At 38.5% G+C, this 14083-nt stretch overlaps 1 protein-coding gene across 1 annotated transcript in view; it reads left to right on the top strand.

The window, feature by feature from the left end:
• Positions 1-14083, top strand: part of LOC126094538 (E3 ubiquitin-protein ligase SH3RF2) — a 204929-nt gene that overhangs the window by 37103 nt on the left and 153743 nt on the right. Inside the window, exon 8 of the mRNA XM_049908968.1 lies at positions 7469-7650. Coding sequence (XP_049764925.1) covers positions 7469-7650 — 182 coding nt within the window. The remainder of the gene's footprint in view (positions 1-7468; positions 7651-14083) is intronic.

A 14083-nucleotide genomic window follows, 5' to 3' on the forward strand; every position in this document is an offset into this window, starting at 1 on the left:
ATCGTGAAAGAAGGCTGTATACATGGAAGAAGCCTGGAGATACAGACAGGTTTCAGATAGCCTATATAACGGTAAGACAGACATTTAGGAACCAGGTTTTAAATTGTAAGTTATTTCCAGGAGCAGATGTGGACTCTGACCACAATCTATTGGTTATGAACTGTAGTTTAAAACTGAAGAAACTGCAAAAAGGTGGGAATTCAAGGAGATGGGACCTGGATAAACTGACTAAACCAGAGGTTGTACAGTGTTTCAGGGAGAGTATAATGGAGAAATTGACAGGAGTGGGTGAAAGAAATACAGTAGAAGAAGAATGGGTAGCTTTGAGGGATGAAGTAGTGAAGGCAGCAGAGGATCAAGTAGGTAAAACGACAAGGGCTGATAGAAATCCTTGGGCAAAAGAAGAAATATTGATTTTAACTGATGAAAGGAGAAAATATAAAAATGCAATAAATGAAGCAGGCAAAAAGGAATACAAACGTCTCAAAAATGAGATCGACAGGAAGTGCAAAATGGCTAAGCAGGGATGGCTAGAGGAGAAATGTAAGGATATAGAGGCTTATCTCACTAGAGGTAAGATAGATACTGCATACAGGAAAATTGAAGAGACCTTTGGAGAAAAGAGAACCACTTGTATGAATATCAAGAGCTCAGATGGAAACCCAGTTCTAAGCAAAGAAGGGAAAGCAGAAAGGTGGAAGGAGTATATAGAGGGTCTATACAAGGGAACTGTTCTAGAAACAGTAGATCACATCACAAGTGGATGTGCAATACTAGCAAATACAGAATACCCCAGAAGAAATGACAATGTAGCAAAAATAATACATCAACAACTTGCCATACAAGTCAAGGACATGTGGCATCAGGATAAAGTTGACATTATACCGATTACACTATCAACTACAGGAGTCATACCACACAATATCCACCAGTACATCAACGCAATACAGCTACATCCAAACGTATATATACAACTACAGAAATCCGTAATTATTGATACGTGTTCAATAACCCGAAAGTTCCTAAATACAATGTAACATATACCGTACAGTTAAAAGGAAGTCACGCTTGATCAATGCAATATAACATATACCGTACAGTTAAAAGGAAGTCACGCTTGATCAAGGTCCGCGTCACTTTCCATTTTTAACCAGACCTAAGGTCTGAGAAAAGAAAGAAATAATAATAATAATAATAATAATAATAATAATAATAATAATCTTTATCTGAAACCTAAATAATCATCATCATCATCTTCTTCTTCTTCTTCTTCTTCTTCTTCTTCTTCTTCTTCTTCATCTTCTTCTTCTTTCCTTTCTCAGACCTTAGGTCTGGTTAAAAATGGAAAGTGACGCGGACCTTGATCAAGCGTGACTTCCTTTTAACTGTATGGTATATGTTACATTGTATTTAGGAACTTTCGGGTTATTGAACACGTATCAATAATTACGGATTTCTGTAGTTGTATATATACGTTTGGATGTAGCTGTATTGCGTTGATGTACTGGTGGATATTGTGTGGTATGACTGGAATACTCTTTCAAATTCTAAAGGTGGCAGGGGTAAAATATAGGGAGCGAAAGGCTATTTACAAGAAACCAGACGGCAGTTATAAGAATAGAGGGGCGTGAAAGGGAAGCAGTTGTTGGGAAGGGAGTAGGTATTAATATCCATGGAGAAGAAATAAAAACTTTGAGGTCAGAGACAGCAAAGGACTTGGAAGAGCAGTTGAACAGAATGGACACTGTCTTGAAAGGAGGGTATGAGATAAACATCAACAAAAGCAAAATGAGAATAATGGAATGTAGTCGAATTAAGTCTGGTGATGCTGAGGGAATTAGATTAGGAAATGAGACACTTAAAGTAGTAAAGGAGTTTTGCTATTTGGGGAGCAAAATAACTGATGATGGTCGAAGTAGGAGGATATAAAATGTAGACTGGCAATGGCAAGGAAAGACTTTCTGAAGAAGAGGAATTTGTTAACATCAAGTTTTGATTTAAGTGTCAGGAAGTCGTTTCTGAAAGTATTTGTATGGAGTGTAGCCATGTATGGAAGTGAAAGTTATTCCATGTGTAAGTGTATCAGGGAATATGTATGGGTCTGCAATGTAATTGTTAAATAATTTAGTTAGATGTGAATGTGTTGAGGTGAACTTCTTTAGCCAGACATTTGCTATTTTATAATTCCCAGGGGCTTCCAATTGTGCGTAGAATTAATTACTCGGGTGACTTCATGTTGCAAAATTACCACTTCTGGCATTTGTGGTATCATCTTGTATGTGTCCGTTTCTGCTTGTATCCACCATGCATGTCTATTATGTTGTACCAGGTTTTATTATTATTATTATTATTATTATTATTATTATTATTATTATTATTTACAGTTGCTACTTCATATCTAACAATTCATCTATTGAGTAGGAGTAACTGTCATTCAGAAATTCTTTTAATTTCCTTTTAAATGTTGTTTGACTATCTGTCAGACTTTTAATACTATTTTGCAAATGACCAAAATTTTTTGTGGCAGCATAATTCACCCCTTTGTGCACGAAAGTGAGATTTAATCCAGAAGAGTGAATATCGTCCTTTCTTCTAATGTTGTAGCTATGCACTTTGCTGTTATTTTTAAATTGGTATGGGTTATTAATGACACATTTCGTAAGTGAATATATGTACTGCGAAGGTACTGTGAATATCCCAAGTTCCTTAAATAAATGTCTGCAAGGTGATCTTATGTGGGCTCCAGCTATTATTCTGCTTACATGCGTTTGTTCAATGAAAACTTTCTCTCTTAATGACGAATTGCCGCAAAATATGATGCCATATGAAAGCACGCACACACACACACACACACACACACACACACACACACACACACACACAAAACTATAGTTTTAAAAATAAAATTGTAACTGTGTTTATATAACAATTATTTAAAATGTCATTAAGCACAAAACACTAGGCAGTTAACTTGAACAGAGCCAAATGAACACTGACAGACTTGCAGTACAGGCAGGCTGTGGAGGGAGGGTGGGTTTCATGTCCTGACTTGAATTTTGTGTCTTGACAGAAGACAGCAGGCAGACTGCTGACTGGTGAATTTTCATGTGCATACTTGCATGGTAGTACTTACTGCCTTATCTGAACTTCAACACACTTCTCATGACTCCAAAATGTTGTATGTTTCTTGACTTTAACTTCAGCTAAATAAAACAAAAAATATAAATAAAATTACAACTACAGTAAAATCTTTGGCCCAATTTAAAAGTAAATAACAAAAAATTTTTCCAGAATGAAATTTTCACTCTGCAGTGGAGTGTGCGCTGATATGAAACTTCCTGGCAGATTAAAACTTTGTGCCGGACCGAGACTCGAACTCGAGACCTTTGCCTTTTGCGGGCAAGTGCTCTACCATCTGCCTGGGAAAGGCAAAGGTCCCGAGTTCAAGTCTCAGTCTGGCACACAGTTTTAATCTGCCAGGAAGTTTCAACAAAAATGTACTAATAAATTACTGTTTTAAGTAGCTGATCTTCCAAATTGTAGTTTTAAAACCTTTTACTTCTATATAACCTCTACTATAACCATTTTGAATTTTAAAATAGCTGTTCTATACGTTTTGAATAGATAGAACTTGTTTTGACTTCAATATAAGATAAAGTTGTTACAACTCAGAATCACACTAATTTTTTGAACCATTAGAAAGGTAATTTTATGTTTTCAAAAATGTATGGTTGCATTGGGTTATTTGGAGAGAGATTTTAGCTATTCATAATTTTCTATTCCTACGTCACAATTTTGAAATTAACAATATTTTGAGTTTCAGTACAGTTTCTCAATATGATTGAACATTATAAATCGGAATTTTGTAACTCTTATAAGTTGCTGTATTTAATTTAGAACAAAACTGTCAAAATTTCAAGGCTCTAGCTTCAAAACTATCGATTTTACTTCAAATTCTGTAAAAGCACGCATGCTTTAGTTACATCTTAATCGCACTTGGAAATACAATTAGCCTAAAACTTTAAATGGTGATAACTCTGAAACTACTTGATAGAATTGGATGAAACTTTGTATATTTTCTTGTCTTTATGCTTACATTTCACACACAAATTTTGGTACAAATCCAAAAACCTTGGGTGTTGGCTGGATGATTTTGTGTGGAATTGACCGTATGTGGTGTTGTTAGTTAAGGGTACATCTCACTCTGAATTTATTGGTTTTATACTCATTTTTATGGGAAACTGGTGCTGTGTATTTTTTTGTGGATGATCTTAGTCTGACAGTGTGATTAGGATCTTCAGTAACGCATTTATCTGTAAATGAGGGAGAGCTTGAGGAGACTGATTGTAGAAACTTTACTCCATGAAGCCATCCGCTTTTCCCACCAAACTGTCATAGGAAGACACTTGACCATATTTCCTATTTCTTTTGTGATTTTGATGCTCGAAAGGATTGACTTAAGATATCACAGAAAACAATTCTCGTGCTGTATCTTATGGATAGAACACAAATGCATGTAAATATGCCAGCAGAAAATTGCTAAGTTTTTTATTCAGTTTCCAGAATATCTGACTCGAAATCCTCCTCATGCAGATTCACCACTAGTTCTAATTCTGTTCATGATAGTTACCCCTGAACAGAAAATAAGCTGACATGATGATCTATCTGAATCTTCAATGAATTAATGTCTCCTGAAGTTCCTCTTGTTGAAAGGGAAATTGAGCCAGTACCCATTGTGATGATATCTGTTTCCTGAAGCTTCTGTTTACTGAGGTGATGGAAAAAAAGGAAGGTAAGTTTGAGAGTGGTGGTCACACTAACCCACAATAACAACTCAATAACTTCTCAAGATAGTTCTCTAGCTATTCTTGAGAGCACCAGTGTAACTTAGTATTGGTAATGTTTTAGGAGATCTTTAAGGACAGAGTCATATGGCTATGGACAAGCGAGTTTCGCGAAAATGTTAAAGCAAAAAGTAATGTGAAATTGCCGGTTTTTTAACAAAATATTGGCAGAGCAGTGATTTGTATGAAATATTGAGAAATGTCATTTCCATGTATAAAAAAATATTATAAATCTGAGAATGGCAGTTTGCCAATTTTTGTAACTGCTGGTTACTGAATGCTGAAATCACATTTTGACATCTTGTTTCTTCAAGGCTGAGGGTAACGTATAATCTTAAAATGAATGATCATTTCCCACATAACTGTGATGTGATGTCAAAACTAACACCAAAAATGGCAGAAAAAGCCATGAATTGGGGAAAAAGGTAACAGCAAAAAAGGAAGAGAACACCAATTCTAGAGAAAAATACTGACACTGGAAAAAACACCAAATTTATTAAGAAACCAGCAAATTTGGCAGAAAAGGTAACACTGAATTTTTTTTCACTGAATCTGGAAAAAATAGCAGCGAATTTATAAAAAAAAGCAGCAAATTTAGCAGAAGAGCAGCAAATTTGCCAAAAACTGAAGAAAAACAAACTTCCAAAAAAATAGCTCCAAAGTGGTAAAAAGAACTTGCAAAAAATAAAACCTGAACCAGAAAGAGAAAAACGGCAAAACAGCAAAAACTCTGATGACTTGAAGGTACCGTTGCAAATGCTGGTTCTCAAAAGTTTTTCTCCCCTTCCCTGCACGCATTCCCATTTGAGATCGCAGAGTATTTGCATAACACTTGCCTGTTATTTGTTCTTAATGTAATTAGTGGGGTACGAAAGCAACATAATTGAATGTTTGTATTTTTTTTTTTTTTTTTTTTTTATCATGCTCCACACAGGGACTGTAGCGTCATATTTAGGTGTTAGACAGAATTAAAATTTCGTGGTCCTTGAAGTTCATTAATGACAATAAATTCTTTGTTGGAGATTCTGGCGCTTCCTGTGCCGTTGGTAAACGAATAATTGACAGTGTTTATGGTGGTTCTTATCTAGTGCTTTCAGTGAATGCAGGGCAGCTGCATGCTCCAAAGAATGTAAGTAATTTGCTATCAGCATTACTATCATAATGGCTCAAAATTTATCACTTAATGCAGTGGAGTTACATACATATCACACAAGCCACCATACAGTGCTTAGTGGAGTGTATCTCGTACCACTTTAGGCATTCCCTTTTTTGTTACATTCACAAATGGAATGAGAGGGAAAAAAAGCTATCTATATGCTTTTTATCTGTGAGAATAATTTGACGGCGCACTGAAAGATCTGTGCCCTAAGGGTAGATGACATTCCCTCAGAATTATTGAGTGCCTTGGGAGAGTCAGCCATGATAAAACTATTCCAATTGGTGTGATAGATGTATATGATACCGGTGAACTACACTTACAGCTACCTAAAGATTCTGTAAGATACCACAGCGTGCATGGCAGGGGTAACTTGTGCCACCAATAGTCATTCCCTTTCCTGTTCAGGGGGAAATGTAGTGAGGGAAAAATGAATGTCTGTGTGTGTCTCAGTATGAGCCTTTATTTCCCTTATCTTGTCTTTGTGATCCTTAGACAAGTTGTGTATTTGTGGCAATAGGATTGTTTTGTGGACTGTTGCAAATGCTGGTCCTCAAAAGTGTTTCACAAAAAGATTTTCGTCTTCTCTGTAGGCATTCCGATTTGAGTTCGGAGTATTTGCATAATACTTGCCTGTTGATCGAACCTACCAGTAACAAATTTAACTGCATGCCTCTGAATTGCTCGATATCTTCTCTTAATCTGACTGGTTTGAGATCCTGAAGACTTGAGCAGTACTTACGAAGAGGTCACACAAGTGTTCTATTTCAGTACCTGTGTTCCACTATCATCCATATGATTGTGAGTAATATTTGGAGCTTGGTGTGCATCTGCACCACAGGGATCATTGCCTGTCCTCGTCTTAATTGTATATGTGGTGTCTGCTCTTTCAAATGTGCAAGACAGCCAGTAATCCCTTCAGTGCAGATGCACACCAAGCTCAAACTCTTACACAAATTGGCAAAATGCCGTGAGTAGTGAGTATAATAAGCAAGGGGCTCTACATCAGTAGTGTGTGAATAAGTTGAGAATTTGGGTCTGATGGGAGGTGTGCTAGGGTAGTTTGTGTAGTTGTGATGACCACTGTGTCTAGGCGGTGTAGTGGTCAGCGCATTCGCCTAATAAGTAGCAGCCCCTAGTTCGAATCCCGGACACACCTGTGAATGTGTGTGTGTGTGTGTGTCTGTGTGTGTGTGTGTGTGTGTGTGTGTGTGTGTGTTTGGTCTGCATTTAACAGAGGACTTTCTGAGGTAGCTGATAATTGATAGAACCTCCCCCCCCCCCCATGCGCCTTTCTGTCTCTCAGTGCGGTAAGTAGCAATCTATCCGTCCCCCCCCCCCCCCCCCCCCTCACCTTGGATTTTCTATTGCTTGACAGTCATATAGTTATTCTTATTGAGTTAATCACTGGTTAATGTATGATGCATCTGTGTTTTGCCTGTGAGTAATGATGAGTCATTGTTCCTAGGTACCGCCACACAGCACCAGCACTAGTAGTAACAGCACTGTTGGCGATGGCATAGGTGTACAGAGGCAGGGCAGCCAGAGACACCGCCGCTCAGGCAGCAGCGACCTGACAAGTGTACCTCCGCTGCCCCCGCCACAGGGTCTGCACTCCATGCCAGGAACCTCTGCACACCTGCCTGCAGCGTAAGTTAAAAACTTTGAATGTGTTTGGGATGTGCTTTAGTTTCTCAAAAACTTTTATGCGCATACAGAGGAGGTAATTTGAGAACATAATGACAATTACTGATAGGACAAGTAGGTTGGATGTAAATTTTTTATTCATTATGGCTACATCTGTGCATTTGTCTAAGGTGTCAAGAGTGTTGAGGTAACACTGGCTATTACATGTACTTACAGCCAAATTTTGTTTTGGATCTCTCTCCCTCTTGTCTTTCTCCCCTTCGCCCTCCCTCCCCCTCCCCCTCCCACTACCCCCCCCTCCCACTCCTCCTCCATGTCCCCATCCCCTTCCCATCTCCTCTCCCCTCCCCTCCCCTCCACACATCACCCTCCCCTCCACTCTCCCACTGCCCCACCCCTCCCATCCTCTACATTCCCCCTTACCCTCTATCCTTAAGTGTCCTAATCTCTCGCACAGGACATTGTGAGGTCTTCAAAAGACTTCTGTATAAATTCCCTGTAAATCTGTGAGACAGTTTTATGTGGGATACATGAACATCTTACTTTGTAGCAATGCGTACAAATTCTTTTGATGTCCGCTGTTGCGCTTGCTTGCTAAAGACTCCAAATTTTGGAACAGATCACAAATAGCGTTTTGTATACAATTTCCTTATCATATGCCTAGCACTATTCACGATATCTCACCAAATCAAAGTCATCCATTCATCTTGTGTACTACAGATTTCCCATATTCCTTCTATATCATATCATTTCGCTTTATCATTTCATGTAAGGACACAAACTGGTTTTCCTTCTTGCCCATGTAAATTACACATTTTGCACGATGCATATATGAAGAGAGCTGCCCTTCAGTAAACAAAGTTGAAATACTTTCTCTCAATCTCATATTATTACAATCACCCAGCAATGATACCTTTCTGTGAACAACAGCACTATCAGCAAAGAATCTGAGTGTGATACTGATAAATCCTTTATGTTGTGTCTATAGGTGAAATGTGGTGACCTGGATAACTATGAACACTCCAAACATTTAGTGTATGAGTAAAATATCATTACTTTTATTTGCAAAATGTGCAGGCAATGAAATATACATAACTTTGAAGATGTGTGTCTTTCCCAGTAATTTCCATTATTCATTGATCTCCGAATACTAGTTTTGAATATAGTTTGAAATTTAATAGCATTATGCACAGTTTGTTGTATCTCACTGTGAGTCTTCAGAGATCTGAGGGCAGAACTCAGTGAACAGCTTCTTAAGATGATGTGCAGCTGGGTACATTGGGATGCAGTGAGTGCAATCAAAGGCATTCCCTGGTGGCATCCATAGGAATATAATGAGCCCTGCAGCTAGTATGACTTCGAGTGGTGCCAGCTGGCAGCCTGTCTGTAGGTTGTGACTTTTGCTGAGATGTGGGCACATTCCATGCGCAGATGGCCTAGGAATGCCATGTGCAGATGATCTAGGGACTGTTGATATCACAGTCCTCCACCCCACACTGCCCCCCCCCCCCCCCCCCCCAAAACTGCATACCATTGTTGCATAGTGTGAGTGCAACAAGCAATGATATGGAGAAAGCCTGTGCCATGGTGCAACTAACGGAGTTGAATATGGCATGATGGCACCAACCAACCAGTGTCCCAACATTAGCTGTGTGAACATCAGTCGACAAATGTTGTGGCTGCAGCATAGCTGGGCAGGGGTCAAGAGCTGTCTGTTGAACTATATGCCTGCACATCAGGCACCAGTAAAGGCTGTTCAGGGGCAGCAGTTTGGGATACAGGCAACATGTCTGAAAAATGAAAATATTTGGCGGGATCACAAAAATTCCAGAATGTAATTGGTTTTGGTGCCGTCAGTGTGTGTCTGTTTTGCCTGGAGTGGTATAGTGAGCTCAGTGTAAGGTTTGGTAAATACACAATAAAAAACTTTGTCATTCATGTGGAACTTCATTGCTAAGGTTATGTCCGAAGCAGAGTGCTGAGCACATAATAAAAGTAGCAAACTGCAGTAGGTAGCAAACTGCAGTGACAATGACCATGTAGCACTTCTGCAAACAAAGCATCGCGAACAGGCATAGTGCAGAAGGTTCTGAGAAACAATAACAAAGCATTGTCCCTCGAGTGTGAAGCATGAAGTTTGGGCATCTGAAACTTGGAATTTCAAATGAATTGCTTAGCTTCGCCTTTTGATTATGAAGAGGAGGAGCCATCCGGATATGATGAATCCCATTTTGTCAGCAGAAATGTTGAAATTCCAATGATGAAAACTGTGTACCATTGTCTGAAATAATTTTTTGAGGCAAACCTTCTAAACAAGTCTGAAGTGAGCTTTTTGATAGTGTTAGCACTGGTCATCAAATTCAGAGGGATTGAGCTGCTTTCTGTATGGTCATGTACATCTTTCAACAGATGAAAAATCACTGTTAGTAGCTTATGATCAGTCACAAGAAAAATTTTCTTCCATGCAGATATTGATGAAATTTTATAACACCTTATATCATGGCTAAGATTTCTTTTTCCTGTTGACTGTAGTTGACTGGGCCTTGTTCAGTGTTTCAAAGGGAAATGCTGTGGAGCGTTCGGTGTTTCCAACCTTGGAGGAAAAAGCGCACTTTTTCAATGTGATGCTGTATTGACTGCAATCACTGCCGACCTGTGGGGTCATAATGGAAACGATACGGGCGAATAAACGATGCATTTTTCAACGTTTGAAATGAACATTTGTTTTCTCCAGAGCATCGGAAAGGAACACTCTTACACCTGTGATGATGCAAAGGAGCAGTGATTTGCACTGTGTTCAGAATGAATTTAGTATATTAGGTAATTTTTCCAAGCACTACCTGTAGTTACAGAACATTTTTATAAGAAGGTAATTTCCTGATGGCTTCTAAGTATTTAGTCGAGGTACAAGCTGCACGGGCATCGATGAGATGTTCCAAATATCCAATTTCTGTATTGAAAAATGAAAATTTCTGCAGATTGCACTGCATCCTCTGTTATTTAAACTTGGAAAAAAAATCAAAGCTTTGGATATGCTGTTCCAACATTTGTCCAGATGCTGTGATGTCATTCAAATAATATGAACAGGATGGGACTTTCAACATCACTTGTTCAAGAAAATGGTGAAACACTGAAGGAGCAGATGTGCTACCAAAGAGAAAGCACATGCAAGCCAACCTGTGTATTTTTTATTTTATTTACACGTCAAGTTCTGTAGGACCAAATTGAGGAGCATATCTCCAACGTCATGAAGCGTGTCAGTACATGAAATTACAATATAAAAGTAACAACAGATAAAAATAAAATGTTTATGAACCCGCAAAAAAGTAAAGCCATAAGTTTAAGTAAATGCAATCAACAATACAACAAGAATCAGTTTAATTTTTCAAGGAACTCCTCAACAGAATAGGAGTGACCTATGAGGAAACTCTTAAGTTTCGATTTGAAGCGCGCTAATATTTTTGAATTCTAATGCTAGCTTATTGAGAATGGATGCGGTAGTATACTGCACACCTTTTTGCACAACCGTTCAGGAAGTCCAGTCCAAATGCAGGTTTGATTTCTGCTGAGTATTAACTGAGTGAAAGCTGCTTATACTTGGGAATAAGGTAATATTGTTACCAAGAAATGACAGTAAGGAATATATATATATATCCCTGTGTGTGTGTGTGTGTGTGTGTGTGTGCGAGTGTATACCTGTCCTTTTTTCCCCCTAAGGTAAGTCTTTCCGCTCCCGGGATTGGAATGACTCCTTACCCTCTCCCTTAAAACCCATATCCTTTTGTTTTTCCTTCTCCTTCCCTCTTTCCTGACGAGGCAACCGTTGGTTGCGAAAGCTTGCTTGAATTTTGTGTGTATGTTTGTGTTCGTTTGTGTGTCTGTCGACCTGCCAGCACTTTCATTTGGTAAGTCACATCATCTTTGTTTTTTATATATATATATTTAAAAAGAAAGATGATGAGACTTACCCAACAAAAGCGCTGGCAGGTCGATAGACACACAAATAAACACAAACATACACACAAAACTCTAGCTTTTGCAACCAACGGTTGCCTCGTCAGGAAAGAGGGAAGGAGAAGGAAAGACAAAAGGATTGGGTTTTAAGGGAGAGGGTAAGGAGTCATTCCAATCCCGGGAGCGGAAAGACTTACCTTAGGGGGAAAAAAGGACAGGTTTACACTTGCACACACACACATATCCATCCACACATACACAGACACAAGCAGACATTTGTAAAGCTTGTCTGCTTGTGTCTGTGTATGTGTGGATGGATATGTGTGTGTGTGCAAGTGTAAACCTGTCCTTTTTTCCCCCTAAGGTAAGTCTTTCCGCTCCCGGGATTGGAATGACTCCTTACCCTCTCCCTTAAAACCCAATCCTTTTGTCTTTCCTTCTCCTTCCCTCTTTCCTGACGAGGCAACCGTTGGTTGCGAAAGCTAGAGTTTTGTGTGTATGTTTGTGTTTATTTGTGTGTCTATCGACCTGCCAGCGCTTTTGTTTGGTAAGTCTCATCATCTTTCTTTTTAAATATATTTTTCCCACGTGGAATGTTTCCCTCTATTTTATATATATATATATATATATATATATATATATATATATATATATATGTATGTATTGATTTCTGCTGAGTAATATTGTTACCAAGAAATGACAGTAAGGAATATATATATATATATATATATCCCTGTGTGTGTGTGTGTGTGTGTGTGTGTGTGTGTGCGAGTGTATACCTGTCCTTTTTTCCCCCTAAGGTAAGTCTTTCCGCTCCCGGAATATATATATATATATATATATATATATATATATATATATAAACAAAGTAGATGTGACTTACCAAATGAAAGTGCTGGCAGGTCGACAGACACACAAACGAACACAAACATCAAGCTTTCGCAACAAACTGTTGCCTCATCAGGAAAGAGGGAAGGAGAGGGAAAGACGAAAGGATGTGAGTTTTAAGGGAGAGGGTAAGGAGTCATTCCAGTCCCGGGAGCGGAAAGACTTACCTTAGGGGGAAAAAAGGACGGGTACACACTCGCACACACACACATATCCATCCACACATATACAGACACAAGCAGACATATTTAAAGACCGCTTTCAACACTACCGCTGCTATAAAATCCACCGTTTCTAGTTCAATAACAGCTGCTTTCACGTATTTAACAATCATTTCGGCTAGTTCTAATAACTTTAACTTTATTTCCACTTCCGTTTTTCGCACATCACTGATCATTTTAGCCGCTCCCCACAGGTTTTAACGTCATTTTTTCTACAATTGTTAGCCGCATTTTCGTAATTTTTCACCACAACACCACTCCTTTAATACGTTTTTTCGAAATTTTCTCGAAATTTTCCCGAATTTCTCCGTCCTTTAACGTGATTTAGCGGCAACACAACCACCTAACCTTTTTGCACATCGCTGTCTACCAACCCAAGTTCACCACAAGATGTTTGTGTTTGTTTGTGTGTCTGTCGACCTGCTAGCACTTTCATTTGGTAAGTCACATCTACTTTGTTTTTAGATATATTTTTCCTTCGTGGAATGTTTCCTTCTATTATAACCATATATATATATATATATATATATATATATATATATATATCCCTGTGTGTGTGTGTGTGTGTGTGTGTGCGCGAGTGTATACCTGTCCTTTTTTCCCCCTAAGGTAAGTCTTTCCGCTCCCGGGATTGGAATGACTCCTTACCCTCTCCCTTAAAACCCATATCCTTTTGTTTTTCCTTCTCCTTCCCTCTTTCCTGACCAGGCAACCGTTGGTTGCGAAAGCTTGCTTGAATTTTGTGTGTATGTTTGTGTTCGTTTGTGTGTCTGTCGACCTGCCAGCACTTTCATTTGGTAAGTCACATCATCTTTGTTTTTATATATATATATATATATATATATATTGAGAGACCAATGTCAAAATAATATACTTTTAGAATGGGAAGGGCTATCCCAAAATATAATACAATAAAATATAAATGAATGAAAATAAAGTAGACTAATTTTCGTGTCGAACAATCACTCACCTTTGATGCTGTTCAAATAGTAAAAATGGCAGCGTTAAGTCCTTGAACTAGGTCCTGAATGAGGGCTTTCCATGAAAGTTTACTATCTATCTGAACACCCTGAAATTGGAACTGTTCAGTTTCACTAATCATACGCCCATTCTGTGAAATTAAAATGTCAGGTTTTGTTGAATTGTGTGTTAGAAATTGTAAAAACTGAGTCTTACTGTGATTTAGCATTAGTTTATTTTCTGCAAGCCATGAACTTAGGTCATGAACTGAACTATTTGAAACTGAGTCAATGTTGCATACAACATCCTTTACTACCAAGCTAGTGTCATCAGCAAACTGAAATAATTTAGAGTTACCTGTAATACTAGAGGGCATATCATTCGTATAAATAAGGAACAGGAGTGGTCCCAAC

Source organism: Schistocerca cancellata, chromosome 8, assembly GCF_023864275.1.
Source record: "Schistocerca cancellata isolate TAMUIC-IGC-003103 chromosome 8, iqSchCanc2.1, whole genome shotgun sequence".
In the NCBI taxonomy this organism is placed as follows: Eukaryota; Metazoa; Arthropoda; class Insecta; order Orthoptera; family Acrididae; genus Schistocerca; species Schistocerca cancellata.